Source organism: Phocoena sinus, chromosome 1, assembly GCF_008692025.1.
Source record: "Phocoena sinus isolate mPhoSin1 chromosome 1, mPhoSin1.pri, whole genome shotgun sequence".
Lineage (NCBI taxonomy): Eukaryota > Metazoa > Chordata > Mammalia > Artiodactyla > Phocoenidae > Phocoena > Phocoena sinus.
In genome coordinates, this window is record NC_045763.1 from 54,875,785 (window position 1) to 54,900,818 (window position 25,034).

General features: G+C 42.0%; 1 protein-coding gene across 2 annotated transcripts in view; it reads left to right on the forward strand.

Annotated features, from left to right (window-relative positions):
* Positions 1-25,034, forward strand: part of PGM1 (phosphoglucomutase 1) — a 57,869-nt gene that overhangs the window by 14,330 nt on the left and 18,505 nt on the right. For both annotated transcript variants that reach the window (XM_032649003.1, XM_032649011.1), the window contains exons 2-7: positions 15,215-15,377; positions 15,720-15,866; positions 17,773-17,898; positions 20,245-20,435; positions 21,761-21,915; positions 24,371-24,486. In XM_032649003.1, the coding sequence (XP_032504894.1) occupies positions 15,215-15,377; positions 15,720-15,866; positions 17,773-17,898; positions 20,245-20,435; positions 21,761-21,915; positions 24,371-24,486 (898 nt within the window). The remainder of the gene's footprint in view (positions 1-15,214; positions 15,378-15,719; positions 15,867-17,772; positions 17,899-20,244; positions 20,436-21,760; positions 21,916-24,370; positions 24,487-25,034) is intronic.

Below are 25,034 nucleotides of genomic sequence, written 5' to 3' on the forward strand. Positions count from 1 at the left end.
TTTTTAGTACGCGGGCCTCTCACTGCTGTGGCCTCTCGCATTGCGGAGCACAGGCTCCGGACGCGCAGGCTCAGCGGCCATGGCTCACAGGCCCAGCCGCTCCGCGGCATGTGGGATCTTCCCGGACTGGGACACGAACCCGTGTCCCCTGTATCGGCAGGCAGACTCTCAACCACTGCGCCACCAGGGAAGCCCTACCAGAGGACTTTAATACATAGTTCCTGGTAATAGCCAGAATATGGGAAAATATTCTGCTAACTCCAAATGAATGTTCTTCACGGATTTAAACAAAAAAAACTTTTAAGGATGCTCCAAAAAGGAAATAAGATAAAAATACATATAAAAATTTTATGTGAACCATATTCATTGTTTTTTTAGGTCAGGATGATTGAATATTGGTGATTTCTTATTAAACAGGAGTCTTCTTGACATGTGCATTTTGTATGAAAGTAATTCCTAAGCCTTGAGCATCTTCAAGTTGGAGAGACTGTTTTTAGATTTAACCACGCAAGTTAAGAATGGTATTTGTGGAGTGGGGAATGCCTTCCAAAAATTTTCTCTCTCCTCTGAACACTCAGAGCACCCTTGCAAGCTCCCAGATTTTACTCCTTTTAAAATGATTTATTGACTTATTAATCTCTCCTTTTAGATCAGGAGTTTGATAACTTGAGTCTGTCATCTTCCCGTGGTGCACAGTACCTGATGATCTGAATGGAAAAGTCAGTTTACATAGTAACTGCTGGACATATGGGTGTAAGCAGAGGGCCAACAGACTGGCAGATGCTAAAGGATGTACACGCTCCTAGGCAGCGGTTTTGTTTGTTTTTAACTTCAAAATGTGCTTCTGGAGTATTTTTTGAACCTGGGATTCTGTACAACTCTAAACAAACCATTTGGTCCTTGTAATTCTTCTGGCCTTGTACCTTTATAGTTTAATGTAGTTTCTCCTTTTCTTTAAAGGACACTTCCTAACTCTATTAAAACATATGTACTCATAGATAGCTATTAAACGCAGCTACATGTTTTCAGATTGGTTCAGGGTAGTCATAAAAGCTAACTCTTATGTAGGACTCACAGGGCACTAGAACCAGCCAGTGCTAAGCTCTTTATACTTACTAACTCATTGTACCTTTATACAACAAACCTGTGCAGTAGGTACTATATCTTTCTTTTTTTAACTCTCTTTAAGAGATGCATTTTTTTAAAAATTGAGGTATAATCAACATATAACATTGTGTTAGTTTCAGGTGTACAAGCTAATGATTCTAGATTGCAATACTATGAAATGATCGCCACAGTAAGTCTAAGGAGGTGCTATTATCAGTCCCCGTTTCAAAGGTGAGAAAATGGGGGCGCTGAGAGGTTAAATACTTTGCCCAAGGTCTCCTTGCTGTTGGCTGAGGTTGCTCAAAGTGTGAAGGCAGGAGGTTTCTTTTCTTCCTCTTCTTCCCTGGATGGGACAGCAGGTGGAACCTGCCTCAGAGCTGGCAAATGGGAGCCGTGCACTACAGAGCCCTGCTCCACACACTGAAGCGTGCAGGTGTGGCAAGTATTGAAACCCAGTCTGACACACTGAGCCTCTAAGAGGACTGTATCATAAGGCCAGAGGGTCTCCTGAAAGCCAAGGGCAGGGTGGGCACTTGGGCCTCACAAGAGCCTGAGGCAAGAGGAGCCCAGGCAGCTAGCCTCTGTCTCTCCTCTCTGTTTATCTCAGCACATCTGCTTCATTTTCCTCTCTCTGCTGACTCCATTGTCAGTGTAAGTTGGTGCGGGGGTGTGTGTGTGTGTGTGTGTGTGTGTGTGTGTGTGAGAGAGAGAGAGAGATCTTAGCTATATACTCAAACTCCTATGAATATTTCAAGTTTATAAATCAAATGTTTATTTACTTTTTACAGCTTTTGTCTAACAAGCAAAACTTTGAAAATATTCCCATTGTTCTCATATAATCTAATAATGATAATAGCAGATACTTGTGTAGGGTACCTTATGCCAGCAATGGTTTTAGAATTTTCTGTATATTACTTCATTCAGTCATGACTGCAACAATAAGTGAGATAGGGGGACTGTTGTTCTCCCCATTTTTACAGATGGGGCAATGGAAGCCCAAAGAGGCTAAGTAACTTGTCTGAGGTCACACAGCCAGTGACTGGCAGAGCTGGGTTCCAACTCTTGTCAGTCTGGCCTTAGAATCCATTCCCTGAAATATTGCAGTAAACTCTCTGCATCTGATGATTTAAACATACAAGTATGGTACATTCAAAGTTTTCTTGAATGATCCAATAATGTTTATAACTTTTATAAAATTCTCTTACTTGAAATCATAAGTCAAAATAAGTTACTCACCTATATCTTATAAATTGGAATCACAGGGCCGATCTATTAGATAAATCAATATCCCAGAGTCTCTTAATATACTTAAATATAGATTTTCTCCCAAGCTTATTGCAAAAATATTAATACTATGATTTATTATCTCTCTACTACGAGTTTGATTTACTTCATGTCTACACTTAATTCTAAATCTTTTTATGTTAAGAAGTGCCCAATCCCCGGCTTTAAACTATATCACAAAACTACAGTAATCAAGACAGTATGGTACTGGTACAAAAGCAGAAATATAGATCAATGGTACAGGATAGAATACCCAGAGATAAACCCACACACATATGGTCACCTAATTTATGACAAGGGAGGCAAGAACATACAGTGGAGAAAGGACAGCCTCTTCAGTAAGTGGTGCTGGGAAAACTGGACAGCTACATGTAAAAGAGTGAAATTAGAATGGTACCTAAGAACATACACAAAAATAAGCTCCAAATGGATTAAAGACCTAAATGTAAGACCAGACACTATAAAACTCTTAGAGGAAAACATAGGAAAAACACTCTGACATAAACTACAGCAATATCTTTTTTGACCCACCTCCTAGACAAAGGGAAATAAAAACAAAAATAAACAAATGGGACCTAATGAAACGTAAAAGCTTTTGCACAGCAAAGGAAACCATAAACAAGAGAAAAAGACAACCCTCAGAATGGGAGAAAATACTTGCAAATGAAACAACAGACCAAGGATTAATCTCCAAAATATACAAACAGCTCATGGAGCTCAATATCAAAAAAACAAACAATCCAATTAAAAAATGGGCAGAAGACCTAAATAGACATTTCACCAAGGAAGACATACAGGTGGCCAAGAGGCACCTGAAAATATGCTCACCATCACTAATTATTAGAGAAATGCAAATCAAAGCTATAATGAGGTATCACCTCTTGCCAGTCAGAATGGCTATTATCAAAAAATCTAGAAACAAAAAATGCTGGAAAGGGTGTGGTGAAAAGGGAACCCTCCTGCACTGTTGGTGGGAATGTAAATAGATACAACCACTATGGAAAATAGTATGGAGATTCCTTAAAAAACTAGAAATAGAACTACCATGTGACCCAGCAATCCCACTGCTGGGCATATACCCTGAGAAAACCATAATTCAAAAAGAGACATGTACCACAACGTTCATTGAAGCTCTATTTACAATAGCCAGGACATGGAGCCAACCTAAATGTCCATCGACAGATGAATGGATAAAGATGTGGCACATATATACAATGGAATATTACTCAGCCATAAAAGGAAACAAAATTGAGTTCTTTGTAGTGAGGTGGATGGACCTAGAGTCTGTCATACAGAGTGAAGTAAGTCAGAAAGAGAAAAACAAATGCCATATGCTAACACACATATGGAATCTAAAAAAAAAATTGGTACTGATGAACCTAGTTGCAGGGCAGGAATAAAGATGTAGACATAGAGAATGGACTTGAGGACCCGGGGTGGGAGGGGGAGGCTGGGGTGAAGTGAGAGTATCATCGACATATGTACACTACTGATGTAAAATAGTTAGCTAGTGGGAAGCAGCAGCATAGCACAGGGAGATCAGCTTGATGCTTTGCCATGACCTAGAGGGGTGGGATAGGGAGGGTGGGAGGGAGGCTCAAGAGGCAGGGGATATGGGGACATATGTACGCATATGGCTGATTCACCTTGGTGTACAACAGAAACTAACACAGTATTGTGAAACAATTATACTCCAATAAAGATCTGTTTTTTTAAAAAAATTCTTTTATCCCAAGCAATTAGGAGTTACCTTTCCAATGGAATTGGGGGTGACACTGACCGGAAATCTGGCTATGGAAGCACCCCAGTCCAGAATGCCAGTGCCACCAGGGGAGTCTCAAGTGGCTTGTGTTCAAAGACCACAATCCCCAACTCTCATGTCTCACGAGTCTGCAACCCTTACCCACTTGAAAAGATTCATCTAACCTATATTCTGCCTGAATCTACTCTGAATTCTTTTCCAGTTCTTCCTATACATCAGGCCCCCAGCTCTTAGGGATGCCTGAGTGATCCAGAGTTGGATCCTGCATAATATTGTCTCATATTCTCATGTATCATCTGGCTGCCAGTTACAATTCTATAGATATTCTCATGACACGATATCCCTGCCCCACAGCACCTGAGTTTACCTGTATTCCCAGTTCAAGAACTAACTGAATCTGACTGGCACACTTTTGAGTCCTAATTCTAGATTCCTAGGAGAAAAAATATGAGTGATCCAGCTTTGGTCAGGTGTCTGCCGTTGGTGATCATGGCCTGCCATCAGGGTCCTGCAGTAGAAACTTGGCCCTAGGTATCCACTGTTGTGGGGTGGGATAGGGGACAGTTCTCAGAGAAGAGAGAGAGTGAACTGAAGGGGTCAGAGGAAAGAGCTTGTTCGGGTAGTGTCTTCATATTGGAGGAAGATAACTTAAAAGGGCCCAAACTGGCCAAGACTCAAAGTTGAAGTCCTTTGTAAGAGGAGCAGGTCTTGACAAGATCACAGAGACCAGGATCCTCAGAGCCACCTCAGCTGCAGAGGCAATCCTTTTTTGCAAGCCTTGATTCATCTTTTTCCAGTCTCTCCTCCAAGCTATTTGATGCACCACTGGCAGCCATTCAACTTTCCAAAAAATAGCAGTTTGTATTCCTCCGGCTTAAAAATTTCCATAGCTTTTGGTGTCTGCAGAATAAACTTTATTGTGATTCATGAGACTCTATAATCTTGCCCCAACTACTTTTCAGCCTTACCCCATCACTACAACCTCTTGCGAGCCATGGCTCTGTCCATGCACCTCTGGGACAGCACGGAGGCCACCAGGCTGTGATGGCTCCTCCGAAATGAACTTCTTAAGAACAAAGGTCTGTTCGCCTTTTTTTCCTGTCCCTATCACCCCTCAGAATGTGAAAAAAAATTCATATCTTTACATCATTTTCTAGTTCACAAAGGCTTTCACAGACATTCGGGGAAGTCATCGTCCCCCAAACCTTGTGAGGCAGGTATCATTATCCCATTTTAGAGATGAGGACATTAAGGATGGAAGGGTGAGGGGCTGGCATTTACTGATAATCTGCTGTATTCCAGACACAGGTACTAAGTGTTTTCACACCTGTTGCCTGATTCAGTTCTCAGAACAACCTTGACAGCTATCCCCATCTTACAGGCTCAAGTAAGTTAACTTGCTCGAGATAATACCTCCCCATACATTTTAGAGTGCAAGATATGAGCCCTGGGGCTTCCCTGGTGGCGCAGTGGTTGAGAGTCCGCCTGCCGATGCAGGGGGCACGGATTCGTGCCCCGGTCCGGGAGGATCCCACATGCCGCGGAGCGGCTGGGCCTGCGTGTCCGGAGCCTGTGCTCCGCCAAGGGAGAGGCCACAGCAGTGACAGGCCCACGTACAAAAAAAAAAAAAAAAAAAAAAAAAAAGATATGAGCCCTGGTTGTGTCTGGCTCCTGAACCTGTGGTTTTTGCATTATCCTGCAGTGCCTCTCCTGGGGCTGGCATTCACTACATGCCTACTTACTGTTGGTTGGAGAAATGAATGATTTTTCCCAGCTTTTGTTTCCTGTCACTGGGGTCAAACACCCCAAGCACTCAGGCAGGCACCTGCAGCTGTCACAAGCGCAGGGCTTTGGGCTGGGGGTCTAATGGGCCCTGCTGCTTTTAGCCCAGTTAGTAGCTTTCTTTCTAGTGCTTGTGCTGAGAGAAAGGGTTACCAGTTCTATCCACTATGCCCACACCTGTGGCATTTTCTAAAGAATAATTCTTGGTGTGAAGAGGCGAACCTTTTCAGGCCCTGGGTCCAGCCCTCCCACTGGCCCTGGGGCACAGCAGTTAGTAACCCAGTAAATATTTGTCAATGGCAAAAAAACAAAGAAAGGTAGAATGAATAAAGGATTGGCAAGTCTTCAGTTTCTGCTGTGTTCTACTAGGAAGGCATCATTGCTGATCAGAGTGGGAGCTGGAGTCTTTGCGAGGCTGGGAGCGAAGGGGTTCATAACTCTGCCATTGTGAAATTGATTGGACCCAAGACCAGTATGAAAGTTCCTTGTCTGAAGGGAATAATCCTTAAATCCCCTGCATGGTTTAAATGTAATTTGTGTCATTGTGAAGGAGTACTGGCAAGGCAGGCGGATTCATTAGGCCAAATTGGGTTCGCTATGCTCGACAGTAACGTTTCCGAAGATGAAGTTCAACCTTTGCTGGAGAGCTCAGACAAATGAGTTTCTTAATAGCTGGCCCACTTAGTCTGAGCGTCTTTGGAAGCTTAATGTTTTTAATGCTTCTTCTTTTTTACCACACTTCACAGTCCATCTAACATTGCTGCTTCTGGTAATATTTTTATGTGGGGTTGAATTCTATAGTGTCCATAAAATTATGACCCAGGCCCATCTTTAGAACAGAAGTTTTTCTAGGGCAAGGATTATATCATTTTGGTTTAGTTTTGCATGTTGACAAACACCATGCTGACACGTGTAGTTGGTGAAAACATTGCTCTTCATTTTGGGGTACAGAACTCTCTCCTTCGGAGCCTTAGATTTGAGGTGCACTTAAATTGCTGGATATTCATTGGCATGTGCAGGGGCCATGAGAGATGGGGTCTTTTCCAGTCCATGCCTCGCCGTAAAGCTGGCTCACATACAGTGAAGTAAAAAAGTGTGTGTGCCCACATGGACATTCCCATCCAGGAAGGGGGTGCTGGGTTCACCTAGTGACCTGATTCCCCAGGTTTCACAGGTAGGACTTCCCGATGCTCAAACACTGCTGTCTATTTCCCTTTGTGTTCAATAATGTGTTAAATATGAAGATGTTCCACTGGGGAGCTATATTTAAAAACTTGGAAGTGAGAGGCCATCAAATAATGAACCCCAAAGTGGCATATCAGCTATTTGGAGAGTTAGGAGTAGAAGACCACCAGCATTATTGTTTGCAATGATTCTTCTAAACTACTTTAGAATATGTATTTTTTAACCTTGAAGAATCAGAATACTTATGTTTGGAATACTTTCTGTATCAGTCAGTTTTTAGGTGGTTAGAAACTGGTACTAGGCCTAGGAACAGGCTTAATCCTGGAGAAGTGTAGCTCTTACAACAGTTTCAATGTAAAAAATATTTTTAGAAACAAATTTTAGTTCATATGAAAACACACTGCTAAGCTGAGGTGTTCTAGTATATGATGTGGCCACTGTCTTTAAAAAAAAAAAAGCAAGCATTTACCATCCTTTGAAATAACACCTGTTGGATCTTATGCTGCAAACAAACCCATTTTGATGCTGTGGGTTTTTTTGTGTTGAACATCTATCGATTTTGAATTTTCGTAGTTATGCCTTGATTCTTCATCATTTCTCATTTTACGGAATTGATTTGCATTGACCATAAACTGTAAATAAAATAAGTGAATGTGTGGGAAAAGCCCCCAACAAAACATTACTCTTCTAGTTCTGGCTTCAGAAAGAGCTTCGAGAGAAAGCGATCGATCACCAGCAGAGAACATGCTGGAATGTGTGGGCAGAGAAGTTTTAGTGGGGATATTGGAGCCCCTTTGCAACGAAGTGTCCCTGAATCTATGCTGGGCTTTCAAGACCTTGTTAAGGACACTACCAATTACATGGTTGGTTGCTCTGTTATTCCCAATGAAAAGACTGTTGAGTTGATATTTCATGAATGTGGATCTATTATTAAATATGTCAAGACACATAGACTGGCATAATTTGCGAACCTATCTAAAATCAGAGAAAACTGGCCATGGAACTTAAAAAATATGAATTAAAAAAATGCATTTGTAGTAAGTTGAAAAACATTGGGTGTGTAAACTACTGTTCATAAAGGAAGCTTACTTCATAAGAATTTTGGTTTTAAACTTGAAATAAGAGGGAAAAATAAGCTATAAAAAGCAATTGTCTTTTGGCTGACTGGTTTTCAGCTTAATAGACGTGTCCTGTGAATTGTTATAATGTTATGTCTCGAGGTCCTCTTTTCAGGTGGGCCAGCCCTGTTTGCCATTTGAAGGAGACTAGGCTTCCTTGGTAGTGGCCTGCTTTCTGCTCATGAGCCCGCTAGCTCTTCTGGTCCAGTATGTGTAGCCCCTGGAGCACAGAGACACTCTTGCCTCTCAGAGGGCAGTCTGCTGCTCTCAGGGCCTGTCTGCTTTTGGAACTGGCTTGACAAATTATTAGAAAAATATTCAGATTTTGTTTCTCAAGAGATTACTACTTTTCCCTTGAAAACCTGACTTTTATGTGCACATCAAACTCCCCAGACATGTGGCGTAACTAGTCTTGATTTACGTTTTAAGCCTTGTTAACAAGTTCACCAAAACCTTGACAATGGAGCTTCATAATTGACAACTTTTGCTGAGCCAGATAAAGAACACAACATGTATGTACTGAAATAGATTATTAATAAAATCTCAGGGATCAAATGGGATGAGGTAGAATGTTTTTAAACATCTTAGGTTCTTCAAATGCAAAGGACTTAAACTGCTTCACTAAAAATGTTTTCTTAAAAGTCAAATACTTAAAACTGAGAATATGAATATACAAATTTTAATCTTATGTTCATATTATTTTTCCAAATAATAACTTGATCAAGCCTCATGCATTCAGAAAAACTTACTTCCCTCTCCCCCTACCACACACACACTATTCTGCTTATGTTTTCAAGGATTTGGTGCATCTTCATCCCTACTTTTCTATAAGTTCAAGGGAATGATGACCAAGCTGTTGGTCATTCAGGGCATATTTGTGAATCTCTATTCTTCTAGAACTGAATACTTTTTTGTTAAATCTCTGGTGGCCAGTGAATAAATCTGTTCTGTTAGATGCTTTTTTTCCTTCTAACTGGGATTGCATGTGGGAAGTAAAAAAAAAAATCACTTGAGTATCAAATACTTAAGTATCAAAATGACAGTGATGAAAGGAAACCAGAGGTAACTGAGATCTTTCACTTCCATTTTAAGATTGACCTTTAACTTGTGAGATGGCCTGGAACAACTTTAGCTGCAGATGGCCTTCTCAGTGATGACTGCCCAGAGAGGCTCAGTTTTAAGGGGTGTCAGTAGCAGAGAGCCTGGTGGGAGCCACACCAGGTGTCCTGTTAATGATCCTGCCTCTTAGGACTGCACTTGCTCCGTCTTTGTCTGGCTCTGAGAGTGGAGTCTGGAGGCCACCTGGTGTTTGTAACTGAAGTCTGCTGCATGCAACACCCTCTGGACCCATCTCCACCCTAACAGGGAAACGAGGCAAAAATAATTGAAGGGTATTTGGCTTGGTTATGTGGGCAGACTGTCCTCATCAAAACAACTTTGAAGATCTGTGGATGTGGGTGGGTGTTTGGTCCGTAACTTTTTCACACGGGGTGACGACAACAGGAGTTAACTCTGCTTCGTCATTGAGAGTGATCTTCCAGGCAAGACCTCTGTTTTAGTTACTCGGCCAACACTGTTGCAGTTTCAGTTTGGACAGACTATTTGGGGGACCCTTGGCTGCTTTCTGGGCACCCTCGCTGAGCCAACTGGTGGAAGTGAAAGATGAGTGATCCTGATGAATGGATTTCTGGGAAATACAGAAAAATGGAAGAAGGTCCTCTCCCTCTGTTGACTTTTGCTACAGCTCCCTACTACGACCAGAAACCAGGAACTAGTGGATTACGGAAGAAAACCTATTATTTCGAGGCAAAGCCATGCTATCTGGAGAATTTCATCCAGAGTGTATTCTTTTCCATAGACCTAAAAGATCGCCAGGGATCCTCACTGGTGGTTGGTGGAGATGGGCGGTATTTTAATAAATCAGCAATAGAGACAATAGTGCAGATGGCAGCTGCCAATGGGGTTGGTATACGATAAGTATTGCTATGCTTCTGGCTCTCCACATAACCTCTTAATTTTGCAGAAATATACACAAGTACAAAGATTTGTATATTGTAAACACCTCAATGCTACTAGCATCCAATTAAGTTTCATTGTGACTTCAGAGATTGTATATTGTGATGTTACCCCTGAAATTACATCAGTCACATTGGGATATGGGAATGTAAGCTTAATTTCTTATGTTGTGCTCTGTGCCTGTTGCTTGAAAAAGTACCTGTTGCTTTTAGACATTCAAAGCGTACCCCAGCCTTAAGCTGTCTTATCTACATTCAACTAGTTTTGAGGGACACTCTGTCCTGTGTATGAGGCTCTAATGAGCAGCGGAGAGAAGAAGATTTTGTTTTCTTTCAATGGCTTCCTTGTTGAAGTTCAGTCACTTGTCAAACAGGAAAACAAAAGCCAGGGCACGCTGTTATTTGTGGATCCCGGTAGTTGTGCAGAAATGCTAGGAGGGAATTGGAAAATGTTAGGTGTGAGCTCTCCAAGAGGACCTGTTACAGGGGAACCCACTTATAATGACCTTGGACACAAAGAAGCCCTGTGTGTGGTGAATTTGTGCAGCAGGGTAGAGATAATAACTCCTGTAAGACTATAATATATGGAGGCTCTGCTAAAGCTCTGCATCGTGAAAAACTGTGTTGCCTGAATTAACCAAATCAGAAGGAATCTTGCACCAGGAAGCATTGATGTTGATAATCTAACAATTTGCACAGCCTTACTGATTTACGGGAAGGCAGGCATCAGGACATTGCTGTTTTTGCTCTGCAAATTCCTCTGTGGGACCAAAAATATATTTTTAGATTTTAGATTACAGTTAGCAATAATTTGGAGCACACAGTCCTTCAGTACTTACAAATTTTAAAAATCTGTTTTAGTTCCTTTCTGGAAGCAATTCTGATGCTGAGAACATAAAAATTTAGCATTGTAGCCAAATGTGTTGGGCATTCATTTTCAGTCTGTTTTAACAACACACTAAGAAGGTGTGATTACAAAAGCCAAATTTAAAAAAAACCATACGTTATCAAATTTAGAAGAGTTTGTAGATCCTATTGTTTATGTGAGGTTTCCTTTATACCCAGTTTCAGAATGAGAATGCCTCTCATGTAAAATTTGCTGATAAAGTACTCAAATACGAAATTATGACACATACACATTTTTAAGATAAAATGTGACATGCTGTCAATTTGAGGAGAGCTGCAAAGGGAACGAACGGTATTAAGATGCTTTTAATCTTTTGGGGGAGAACGAATGGCACATTATTTCTCCGAATATATCTAGATTGTTGAGTGGATCTGGTACACTGTCCCCTTTGCTGTGATATATTTGGCTTCATTTCATTTTTGTGCAAAGCGGAAGGATGTGGAAGACGTGGTAGGAATGTGTGGTAGGAATTCAGGCAGACGCTATAGACTTTCTCAGATTTACCATCTGAAGGTTTGCTAAATAATGCAATTAAGTGATAATACTTGACTAAATATGGTAACTGCCTATTTGTTAGAGCTGTGACAGCCCCAGCAATATTTTCAAGTCTTTCCAAGGACATTCCTCATTAAAAATAGTGTTGCATTTAAAACAGTCACACTACCCAGCTGACTTACGTAAAACGTTTAGTGGACCCATAAAGCACTTTCATCTGATAAAACCTATCAAATCCTATATAGTTTGATTTCTTTTTCTAACATATCCTAAATTCTGACTATTTTAACATCCCTTTGATTGTGGGCAGAACTTCAGGGAGGCAATCTAAAGGAAAGAAAATTTATTGCCACAGATTTTGGTAGAAGTCAATGTTCCTTCCTCAGCTTTGTCAATACCTACTCCACCTATGAGCCGATTCTAGGAGAGCTTCTCAGCCCAGTGAGCTACATGGAGACCATTTCATTTCTCCCCTTTAGTACAGTTTTATCTGGTACATTTACAGATAATGGAATACACTCTGCCTTTGTTTTTATTTGCACAGAGCTGTCTGCATTTACAGGCAATTTTAATGTACAAAATAAAACATTGGTGGGGCCCCGTTTATAGTACGGGTATGTCATTCAGTCCCCCGAGCTTTAAACCTAGAGATAATTTTGGAAATGAGAATAGAACCTGTGTGTATGACTGGCAGAGCAAAGAAAATGGAACTTGTTTTTTTTTGTTTGTTTTTGTGTGAAACATAAAACACCAGGCCCTATTTTCAATTAAAAGGAATATTTTAAAGTTTGCTCCCTGTCATGGTTAACTATCAAATATGGGGTTGGGGGGAGAGTGAGGTATCCAGCTTGGCAGCAGGACGTGAGTCTTACGGAAGGGAGTAGAGGGCCAGGAGGAAGGGCAGGAAAGGCTGCTTGGTGAAGGACTCTCAGTGCGGGATGAAGGGGTATCTTTAAGTTGGTAGACACTTGGGACCCAGGGAAGGGTTGTTTTTTTTTTTTAATTTTCTTTTTTGTGGTAGAGTATACCTAACAAAATTTGCTGTTTTAACCATTTTTAAGTGTACAATTCAGTGGTATTCATTACATTCACAATGTTCTGCAACCATCACCACAATCTAGTTCCAGAACCTTTTCATCATCTCATCCAAAACTCTGTATCCACTAAGCAAGAAGTCCCGATTCTCTTCTCCCCCCAGCCCCTGGCAACTTTGGTTTTACTTGCTGTGAATTTGCCTGTTCTGTGTCCTTCATATAAGTGGAACCACACAATACTTGTCCTTTTGTGTCTGGCTTATTTTACTTAGTATAATGTTTTCAAGGTACATCCATATTGTAGCATGTATCAGAATTTCCTTCCTTTCTGAGGCTGAATAATATTCCATTTTATGTGTATACCACGTTTTGTTTATCCGTTCATCTTTTAATGGACATTTGGGTTGTTTCCACTTTGGACTATTGTGTATAATGCTGCTGTGATGGGTGTGCAAATATCTGTCTGAGTCCCTGCTTTCTTTTTGTGTCTATACCTAGAAGTGGAATTTCTGGATCATATGGCACAGGGAAGGTTTTTGAGTAGGGGAGGGACACAGTTAGAACTATGGTTTAGAAAGATGAACTAGGTGGGCCTGAGTAGGTCAGATAGATTCAGCCAGGGTAGGGCAAGGGAGGTACAGGTGGGGGAGAGGCAGGGGAGGTTGAGTCAGGAGCTGTTACAATGCTCCAGACATCCTTAAGGGGAGGAAGATAATAGAGTAATATCTCCCCAATATCAGGTTGAGGATTAATATTGCTGAGGATAATTCGTGGAAAAGAGTCTGCTCTGGAAGGGAATATTTTGGCCAGCTGTACCTGTTCTTGGGCTCAGGAGAAGGAACCTACCATGCACTTCCCTTGCTTCTCTTGACTTTCTGTCTTACTCTTACCTTCTGGTATAGTCCTCTCAGTCTTGGACCATTCCTGACTGCAGATTTCACCGTAAGGAATGGTAGAATTAAGGGGTGACTTGGGTGGCATAGCTTAATATTCATTTATCGGTTTCCCCTTCCACATTAAGAACATACAGAATCCAAGTAAAAGTCAGCGTGCTTGATGGGGAAACACTGTTTCCAGATAACTCCACCAGCCACTCTGGCTAATTAAACTGACATCTGTAAGCTCCTCTCATCGAAATTATGGAACTGCTCAGCCATAGGCTTTTATTTTCATCAGAACCACACCCGGAAACTGCTAGAAGGGTGAGATGTTACCATTACCACTGTATTGAGTCAGGGAGCTACCACTTCCTGAGGGAGGCAGAACGTAAGAAATATATTAGGATAACAGAAATTGTTCAGAGAGAGACACATGAGAGCCAAGATGTGCCTGCAATGAAGTGGCTGCCTCCTGAGAGGTGGTTGGTAGTGGAGAGGGTTAATTATAAGGCAGTCGAGCCGTTAGTGACCTGCGGAAAGGTGGCAAAGCTAACAGTCCCAGAAAAACTTCCCCAGGGAATCCAGGTATCTCATTGGCATTTTCAACATTAGAAATGCATCTTCCACCATCAAGTCATTTCTTCAACCATGTTTATCTTGGGTGGGGCAAGAAGAAATAACAACTGGAAAACTTAAAAACATCCTCGTCCCTTCCTTCTTTCAGAGGGGAGAATGGAGGAAGGGCACAAACTCCTTGTTTTTTAAATCTTTTCATGTAGCAGTCACATCTTCTCTAGTCAGAGGAACGGACAGAACTTCTTCCTTCTTTTCCAACTTGCGTCGTGTTGAAACAGATATAAATTACTCTCATTTTAGCAAAGGAGTTGTGCTGATACCATCTGTGAGAGAAATGGGAAGGTGAGTTAAGAACGCAACAGAAGTACCACCTGCAGCTCTTTCATGTAGGTGTTCTGGCTGGTTTACCCAGTAACACTCCCAGCATTCCCTGCCTTAGGCCCAGGAGGTAGCTCAGGTACACCCTAGCGTGGGTAGGTGTGTCCTGCTTTGAGGAACCCCCAAATCCAAGCTTGACTGGAAACATAAATTTATGAGATACATTTTGTAACATTTCTTCATGTAAAGTTTGCCCTTTTTACTTTGTCAGATATTTTAGTTTACAGAAGCCTTCTGTTTGGGTTAGAATTCCTTTAACTAGTTAAATTTATATTCTCTTTCCCAATGTGGATTGAAAGTATGATTATAGTGGATAAAAATGTGGGTTTTCTCACAAATTTTTAATGTATTCAAATTATGAACCTAGTCTGGAAAGGCTGTGTTTTGTTTTCTTGCCAAAGCCTTACAGCATCCCTGGATCATACACTACAAAGTCCTAAAAAGCTATCTGAAGGAATGGCTTTGTTCAGCAATGCTGATTCTACTTCAGTAATAATATTACTCAACGACAGCAATAAAATACTCTACTTCGGTATAATAATACTATTAACCCAAGCTGTTAGATGTTCATTAAAGGACATCTTTTCTTGTCCAGTAGAATATTTCTTTGTCCATCTGGCTGTTCTGGCATTTCTGTGCAGTAGCTCTGGACTTATTAACATTAAAGTGTGTGTTCTGGATTTCTTCTCCTAGATCGGTCGCTTGGTTATTGGACAGAATGGAATCCTCTCCACCCCTGCTGTATCCTGCATCATTAGAAAGATCAAAGCCATTGGTGGGATCATTCTGACAGCCAGCCACAACCCAGGAGGACCCAATGGAGATTTTGGAATCAAATTCAATATTTCCAATGGAGGTGAGTTTGCTGTCATTTTGAGTATAGCCAGTTTTATGTTCTGTAGGACACACTGATAACCAAGGCCTTGGGAGGTCAGGGTTCCCGTTCTGATCCTTAGCAAGGGAGCTTTTTGTTTCCTTTTGGTGAAAATGAGATGCTTCTCATTTTGCTGTACCTGAGTATGAGGAGCCGTGCATGAATGATCATTAACGTAATATTTCCTTTTAGAAAATTCCGACTTTGCTGCTTGAATGGTGGCATGGCAGATGTGCTAGTAAGGAGGAGTTGATGAACTTTGTGCTCTTTGTATTTCCATGTCAACTGTACAAAATGACCCACTGTTTGCTGTTTGATTTCCAGGTCCTGCCCCGGAAGCAATAACTGATAAAATTTTCCAAATCAGCAAGACAATCGAAGACTATGCAATTTGTCCTGACCTGCATGTAGACCTTGGGGTTCTGGGAAAGCAGCAGTTTGACCTGGAAAACAAGTTCAAACCCTTCACAGGCATGTTTACTCTTCTCCTCTGTTGCCCACTACTAGTTCCAGCTTGAGGGATTTGCCTTTCAAGGTTTTAATAACATGGGTCTTTATCTTTGGAAAGATTGTGGTCACCAAGCTTTGCAGGCATTAATTAGCAGGTCTGGAAGTCTAGAGAACTGGGCTCTTTGGGCCCTGCTGGGGATCAGCTGTGTGACCTTGGGTGAGTTGTTTCCAAAACTCTCGGCTTCAGTTTCCATACCTATAAAACAAACGGCCTTAAGGAGAAGACCTGTAAGATCATGTTCATAGCTATCTTTTATTGAGCTTTTATTGTGTGCCAAGCTCTTCACATGCGTTATCTCATTTTATTCTTACAGTAGCCCTGTGAGGGCAGCACTGTCAGTATTCACTTTTTCCAGATGAGGAAACAAAGGCTGAGAGAGCTTAAGTAACAGGCTCCAGGTCACATAGTCAGTGAGTGGTAAGCCAGGATTCAGACACAGGTGTGAATGATTCCAAAGCCTGGGCTTTGATTTCCTTTTCAGTAAAATCAACTTAGACCATTTTGGGGGCTACATTGAAACTCCCTGTGTAGCAGCTGTGGTAAACATTTTGTTGTTGAATGCCAAGTTTTGACAATAATTGATGGAATAAATGTTTATAAAATTATTCATATTAATAAACGAGGATGAGATGGGTTAGCAATGTGACTTGCATTTCAACTTTGCTCTAAGATGTATTCTTTCCTCTGGGCTGCAAGTTTATGGGAGGCATTTTTTTTGTTTGAACCTACCCATAAGGAGCTGACAGTTGCATCCCAACAAAGAGGAGGAGGTGCTTTGGTACATTCTGAAGACATTCTTAGGGTTTAGAAAACACCAGTAGAGAATTTCTTAAACACTTCATGTTTTGAAAATGTTCAGACCCGTGAAAATTCAACAAGAACAATACTTAGTTCTTACATTTGTTTTATTCCTTTAGCAGTGCATGTGAAAAGTGATTCATTAAAAATTATTTTCGGGCTTCCCTGGTGGCGCAGTGGTTGAGAGTCCGCCTGCCGATGCAGGGGACACGGGTTCGTGCCCCGGTCTGGGAGGATCCCACGTGCCGCGGAGCGGCTGGGCCCGTGAGCCATGGCCGCTGAGCCTGCGCGTCCGGAGCCTGTCCTCCGCAACGGGAGAGGCCACAACAGTGAGAGGCCCGCGTAACGCATTAAAAAAAAAAAAAAAAAAAAAAAAAAAAAAATTATCTTCTCTGGGGCTTCCCTGGTGGTGCAGTGGTTGAGAGTCCGCCTGCCAATGCAGGGGACACGGGTTCGTGCCCCGGTCCGGGAGGATCCCCCATGCCGCGGAGCGGCTGGGCCCGTGAGCCATGGCCGCTGAGCCTGCGCGTCCGGAGACTGTGCGCCACAACGGGAGAGGCCACAACAGTGAAAGGCCTGCGTACCGCAAAAATAAATAAATAAATAAAATTTATTTTCTCTGCTTTTTACTAATATGTCTTGATGGCAAGGGGCCTGGAAAAAGTAAAATAAAGTAGGTGTTACATTTTCTGTTATTTTTTGACACCAAAATACACTTCTCGTGGAGACTGATAGGGAATCAACGTGGCAGCAGAACAGAGTTTAGCATCAGGCAAAACTCTGTCAAAATTCCCCTCTGTGCCCCATCCCAGGTGTGTGGGCAAGTTACTTAATCTTTCAGGACTTGAACTTGCTCGTCTATAAAATAGAACTGATAACATTTACCTCTCAGGAAATTTGTTAGCATTGAATAAGAGATCATGTAACGCGGCCCTGGCACATTGGAGCTGCTCCGTAAATGTCCTTTTAAAATAGCAATTGCACGTTTACAGCAATGTGATCATTTCAGAGGAGAATATTTCTAAATGTGTTTAGTTCCTCCATCTTTAATGTTGCTTGTTCTCACAGTGGAAATTGTGGATTCGGTGGAAGCTTATGCTACGATGCTGAGAAGCATCTTTGATTTCAACGCACTGAAAGAACTGCTTTCTGGTCCAAACCGACTAAAGATCCGTATAGACGCCATGCATGGAGGTATGGAGCCATTTGTTTTCTGTTCCCTTCCCTCAAAGACATGAAGCAGCTCTCGACTTTGTGTATTATGATGCTTTAATAAACCTTTTCTTAAGACTCTCTCTGTTTGACGGTTTTTAAACAGTTATGTTGCAAAAATTTCAGAGTAATATTCACGCAGATAAAAATCTAATTGTATGCAGGAAAAATTCCTAATGGTAAGGTAGTGTGAAGGTCAGCGTTTCCACATTAAGCATCAGGTTTTGAGTAACAGGCAACTATTTTTGTGTACCCTCCCTCCCCCTCAGAAGATGCCTTACATTCTTCTTAAATGCCCCCATCTATTTCCGAGCTGGCCTGTGGTTTGCTAGATACGATAAACGTGCTTCTGAGCCCCACACCCCACTTGCCTGCTCCCACATAAGCCTTTACTTAGAAGATGACCAGAGCAGGCTGAGGATTAAATTCAGGAACAACAGGATGTATGTCTCTCCCTCTTCTTCCTCTGTGGGTTGTGTGGCCAGGTCAGTAGAGAGAGCAGCTGTCACCGAACCAGAACCATGAGGTTCTCTTGCATATAGGGAATTCCTGAGCACTTGAGTTTATTTGTTTTGTAATAATTTACAATTTTAGACTCTTTGAGTCACAGGGATTTTCCCTGGTGTTGGAATCCATCTGCCTGCCTGGTTGTGGAAGACTTTCTGCCTGTGCTTGAACCCTTTCCATGATGCTGTCAGGGCCTTCTGTTACACTGCAAAACCACAGTTAGAAAACTTCTCCTGGTGGGCTGAAATCTTCTGTCTCTGGAACTTCTCCCATTGGGTCCTAACTTGCCTCTGGAGTCCCATAGAATGGGTCTCCTTCTTGTTTCAGACAAAGGCTATTCTGACTTTTCAAAGCATTCAACAGACATGTATTGAGTAGCTACTATGTGTATGCTTGGGGGTAGGCAGGGGTTCAGTAGAGACTCTCTTCAAAGAGCTCTGCAATGCTTGGAGAGATGAGGTAGGTAAGAAACCAACCATTGCCAGGCCAGCAAAATGAGGGTTAGGTAGAATTTCAAGTATTCTCCTTGGGGTGTGGAAGAAGGCATAGTTTGACCAAAGGTATCAAGAAAGGTTTCCTGGAAAAAGTGGCAACCAACTCATCTTTTATGAAAGAAAGACGTAGGGTGGTGGAGAGTCAAGTGATGGTCATTCCCAGCTGAGGCAGTTGGCTGTAGCAAATGCATGAAAGCTTAAAGATAGCAGTCACGTTAGGGGAATGAGCAGAAGCCTGGGCTGGCTTGAGAACGGAGCCTGTGATGGGGTATTTGCTAGTCGCTGCCAGTCACGAAGCTGACCTCTTTCTCCAGGCCTTTATGTTGTTCCTCGAAAGCCTCAGTTGCTATACCCCTCACAGCCCTGGCTGCCTCGGCCTCATTCTGTGGTGTGTCAGTAGCCTCCTTAACAGGAGGCCCCTAATGGGAGACACGTATTCTATACTGTTCTGACCTCTGTCGCATATATTGGTGTCGGTACCTTCCTTGGTGAAAAAACATTCTCAGCATTTTAGAGATGAACATTCTTGATCGTTACACTAAGTATCACTGTAAAGTATGTGACTGGTTTTTCCTGTTGTTCATTGTTACTGTTTTTTGTTTGTTTGTCTGTATTCTTTTGATCAGTTTTCCGGATAGCTTGATAGAGGAGAAGGATTAGGGCTCTGAATCCTAACTCCCACTCCTGCTCTCTGTGTAAGTCTGGGCAAATAGCTTCCTCTCAGAACCTCAGTTTTCTTATCTATAAATTGGAGGAAATAATCGTAATTCAAAATTTATAAAATGTGTGCTGGTACTGTTCTCAGTGCCTCATATCTATTAACTCATTTAATTCTCACATCAACTATTATTATCCTCATATTGCAGGTGGGGTAGACGGAGGCACAGCAAAGAGATTACATAGCTTTCCCCAAATGGCACAGCCAGTAATTGGCAGAGCTGAGATTTGAACCCAGACCCTCTGATTCCAGAGTCCAGGTTCTTAAGCACTATGCTGTACCACCTCATGGGCCTTTTTTGAAGGACTGAGTGAGAAAACAGTTGAGAAGCACCTGGTACAGGTGTGTAGCAGGGCCTTCATAATGGTTCGCTCCCTTCCCTTCCCCCACTCTTTCCTTCAACAAATGGCCTCACCCTTTCCAACCTAATCTCTCAATATTCCTGTTTGTAGAACTTTCTACTCCAGACTTATCTCCCCACAAGCCCTTGAATACAGTTTGCATGTTCTCTTTGCCATTCTCCCTAGAACACCTCCACCTTATGTAGTAAGTCCTCACCTCCTGTAGTAAGTTTTTATTTTCTGGTTCTTTATTTCACGCTCTGCATAGTTGTGGGACCGTATGTGAAGAAGATCCTCTGTGAAGAACTCGGAGCCCCCGCGAACTCAGCAGTTAACTGTGTTCCCCTGGAGGACTTTGGAGGCCACCACCCTGACCCCAACCTCACCTATGCAGCTGACCTGGTGGAGACTATGAAGACAGGAGAGCATGATTTTGGGGCTGCCTTTGATGGAGATGGGGTGGGTACAAGTGTTTTTAAGTGAACTCTGATGCAGGGCAGGCCTGATTCTAAAGACGGGGGAAAAAGCAGACTGCTTCTACCAGGCCCTGTGGGCCTAGGAGTGCCAGTCAACCTCCTTCATTGCACCTGGAGTCAGGGCTCAGTTATTAGAAGACCCTCTTGAACAGAATGAGTCCTTGAAATGGAACCCATGTGTTTAATGTCTGCTAAGAGGGGCAGGGTAATTGGGGCCTGGTTATGATGTCATGACTGGTGCTTCATGAACTAGTTGGGTTCTAGGTACCTGTCCTGAGGTAGGTTTTTGCTCTAAACGAGCAGCTAGCTACTTAATCTCTGGCAAGGGTCTTGGCCTTATAATATACCCACCTGTTCATTCACATTAGCTGAAAGATGAAACTATAATGAGAGAATTAACATTTTATTCTTTAGCTACAATTAATATTTTAAATGAACACGCACTTTTATTTACATTGGTGAGTACATGACAGACGAGGAGGGAAACTGTCTTAGTTTTGTATACTTGATACTCAGAGATAGTAAACACTACACATATTTACTACATATTTACTACACTTAAATATGTGTAGTAAACACTACACATATTTATTATGTCGAAAATATATTTTGGTGGTTGCTATTATTCTTTAACATCATCTAGAATTCATTGTTTCCTAAAAATAGATATTCCAATATCAAAATTTGGAGAAATTAGAAGGGTCCCTAGCAGACATCATTTGCAATGCATCTTTCTGTGGCAGTGCATGATGGGAGTTTTTCCCTCCATACTCTCAGTTACTTGAGTACTTCCGGTATGTCAGGCACCAGGAGAGCAGTGAGGTGGCAGCGTGTTCTGTTGGGTCCTGCGTCACGTGGAGGGCCCAAGATTTAGAAGCCTTTCCTTGAGGGAATCTGCTTTGTTCCTTGAAGGATGTCTGGTAGACCTACCAGACTCTAAAGAGCCCATATTTCCTCTCATTGTGATCTCTCCTCTCTTTTGGGAGACAAGAGAGGTGATTAGTTCCAGAGTTTGGAAAAGGTCAGGGAGGTTACAGTCAGCTGGCCTCTGGAGGGAGAACAGAGGATTCGGCCCAGAAGGAGTTTGTGCCTGCACTTTAATTTAAAACGGTTTTAGCTCTTCGGCACGGAGGTGCCGCTGGCCCAGTGGTACTGTACAGATTCATTAGGAATAAAATCCAGTGTTTAGAAGCCAGTATGAATAAATGTATCATAGTTTTAAATTTTATAAAACCTCCATGTAAGATAGTTTTGTTTCTTCAGCACTTTGATTAAAAGATCTTCCTTTGAATTCCCCTTCTCCCAAAGGATCGAAACATGATTCTGGGCAAGCATGGGTTCTTTGTGAACCCTTCAGACTCTGTGGCTGTCATTGCTGCCAACATCTTCAGCATTCCATATTTCCAGCAAACCGGGGTCCGCGGCTTTGCACGCAGCATGCCCACCAGTGGTGCCCTGGACCGGTACGTCTCTCCATTCCCTTGGCTCCCGCCAGGCCCTTCACAGTGCTGGGAACACCCTTCTTCCCTTTTCAGCTAGGGCATCAGATGCATAGTATGTGCTGTGGAAGTGTTTATTTTATGAAGGAATGGATGAACTTTTTTCTGGTTTGGTTGTCTCCCCTCTGTGCTCCCTCAGCACCCTGCATTCTTCCATCCTGGCACTTATCACACTGTGTCCTGATAGCCTGTTTACTTGACTATCTGCCCCGTTAGACTAGAAACTTCTAGTCAAGTCTAGTCTAGAATGTCTTATTCACTGTCCTAAACTCTTCCTGATCATGGTGTGCCACACACACACACACACACACACATCATTTTTAAATATGAATGATTGAATGTTAATGAATAAATGAATGGATAGCACTTCGTTGTAGTCAAGACATCATTCTAGAGACTCACTTTCCCTTAGCAGTGTACACAGAGTTTGGATGAAAGAGCAGTTTGTTGTAAGATCAGTGTTTCAGCAGAACTTTCAAAAAACATCCCTCATCCAGCCCCCATCAGATGCCCATACACACACAAGCATAGTAAATGTTCATTTGTCCAAAATCTGAGTAAACGTAAAGCTAGAATAGTTTAAAAAGTGCATTCGGTTTTTGAGAAAGGCGGTACCAGTGACAGTAAACAGTTGATATCTCTGACTTGCTTATTTATTGATTGATTGCATTTCATCTCACTTGCAAAGGCTTTAGGGTAGCTTACGGGATCACATCTAAAACATCTGAAAAATATAAGTTATCAATGAGGACCAACCAGGGAGAGTATTAGCTAGACCATGTTAGGTGTCCAATAAATGTTTCCTGAATGAATAGATAAAGAACAAGTGAATGAATAAAAGGTGGAGGCCAGGGAGGAAAGCAGAATGTATGTATCTAGGCGCTTACAATCATAATTAATATTAATTGAACATTACCTTATGCTAGACACTAGATATGTTTTAAGTCATTTAATTCTCAGACCGACCCCATGAAGTAAATGCTATATTTAACTCCTCTTTACAGGTGGGAAAACAAAAGAACAAAGAAATTAACTAATTTGCCCAAGGTCACCCAGCTAGTCAATGATGGAGCAGAATTTGAACCCAGAACCTTTGCTCCTAACCACTGAGCTATACAGTAGTTTTCTATTTCGTGTGTGTGTGTGTGTGTGTGTGTGTATGTGTGTGTGTGTGTGTTATAGAACTAGTGCTGACTTCAGCTAACAAAGTAGTGGCTAATATTCATATAGTAGTTTGTAGTTGACACAGCGCCTTTTTACATTCACCATCTCAACTGATCCTCATAGCAGTCCTTATTTTAAAGAGGAGGAAACCAAAAGAGTAGTTAGCAGTCTTGCCCGGGACCCCACAGCTACATCAGAGCTAGAATTAGAACCTGGTACTTCTGCCTTCACATCCTCCGAAGTTGTGAGCTGGTGTGTGGCCACGCTCTTGTACATTAGACTGATCAGGTCCTGAAATACCTTCTGTGTAATCCAGAACAGTTTAATTCCAAGTTCTGAAAAAATTGATAATCCACATATAGAATCACAATGGAAAATACCTCATTACCCAGAAAAAAGTTCATTGTACTTTCACAGGTTTCAAAATCGTAGATCTAATTTTCCTCAAATATTAGAATTGAAATATGATATTGTGTTGCTAGTGATAAGACAAGCATTTTGGAAAGCAAATCTCACTAAAAGAGTAAATGAATTGTAGGTAACTTTTCCTGTTCAAAGGGCAAGGGTTTAAAAAAACAGTCACTCAAAGGTTTCAAATAGGCTAAGGATAATATAGGGAGAGGTAAAAGATATATTGGAGGGGACAGGGGACCATGCATCAGTGTGGATGCAGCTGGTGCACACGGGAGACTGCACTGGGCACTGTCCTTGGGGGGCCTTCCAGGGAGATGAAAGGAGCACTGACTGGGCAGCTGGATAGCAGGCATTGGTCATCCTGGCCGTGTGACCTCGGGCTGATCACATAACATTCTGGGTCCTGTTTCCTTCTCAGTAAAATACTGACCTCCCAGACCCAATATTCTATGTCTCTATGACTATAGGTGCATCAAAACATCACTCTTTTATTCACTATGGAATGGTTATAAATATTGTCTGTATCCAACACATGTGGGTTTAAATGGCCCCCCAAACAGCCTTGCCCATTTTGCCACTGTTGCTTCTTCTAAAATGTTAAACTCAGTGACCTGAATTAATTCTTTCTTCGTCCCCTTTTCCCCCCTCCGCTGACTCCACATATAATAGCACATTGTGTGCAAGTTTTCTCATATGATTTTTCACCGATCTTAGAATTATGTGTACCTCTGAGGAATACTAAACAGGACCCTTGATACAATAATGGTTGCTGTTTTCCATCCCTCACATGGCTATGCTAGCAGTCCTGCTGTGATGTAACTTTGATTTCATGCCTTTGAAGGGTGGCTAATGCTACAAAGATCACTTTGTATGAAACCCCAACTGGCTGGAAGTTTTTTGGGAATCTGATGGATGCAAGCAGACTGTCCCTTTGTGGGGAGGAGAGCTTCGGGACCGGTAAGTGTGCAGTCCTGAGCCACCGCTTTCTTTCCTGTAAATGCTGCTTGCAGTGAAAGAAAGCTTAGACTGCTAAAGGCAGCACTGAAATAGCAACAGTAGCTGATGTGTCCTAAATCAAGATACAGCTTATTTATAACAACCCTGATGGAGTGTACACATTTGAAAAGCAATGAGCACGTTCTGCCAGGGAGGGCTAATTTTACTTTCAGAGGATCACATCTACTGAGGCAGGAAGTTTGATCCTTGAGTCTGTGGGGATTAAACAGAGTGATAAACACATTTTTCTTCCCTCGGTGGTCAAGGAAACCTTTATAAATGTTTTCATTTCTAAGAAGAAATATGGTGGAGCGAGTCAGTTTCTTGTTTTTATATGAGAAGGTTTCACCACAGCATTACATCTTCCTCTTTAATAGGCACACATTTTCCTTAGCAACAGGTTGTGATTTATTAAGGTTAAGTGGAGGGAGACCATTAGGGTGGAACTAAGTTGCTAGGTATCAAGAAGTTGACGACAAGGCTCTATATGTAAATTGTGGTACGATGAA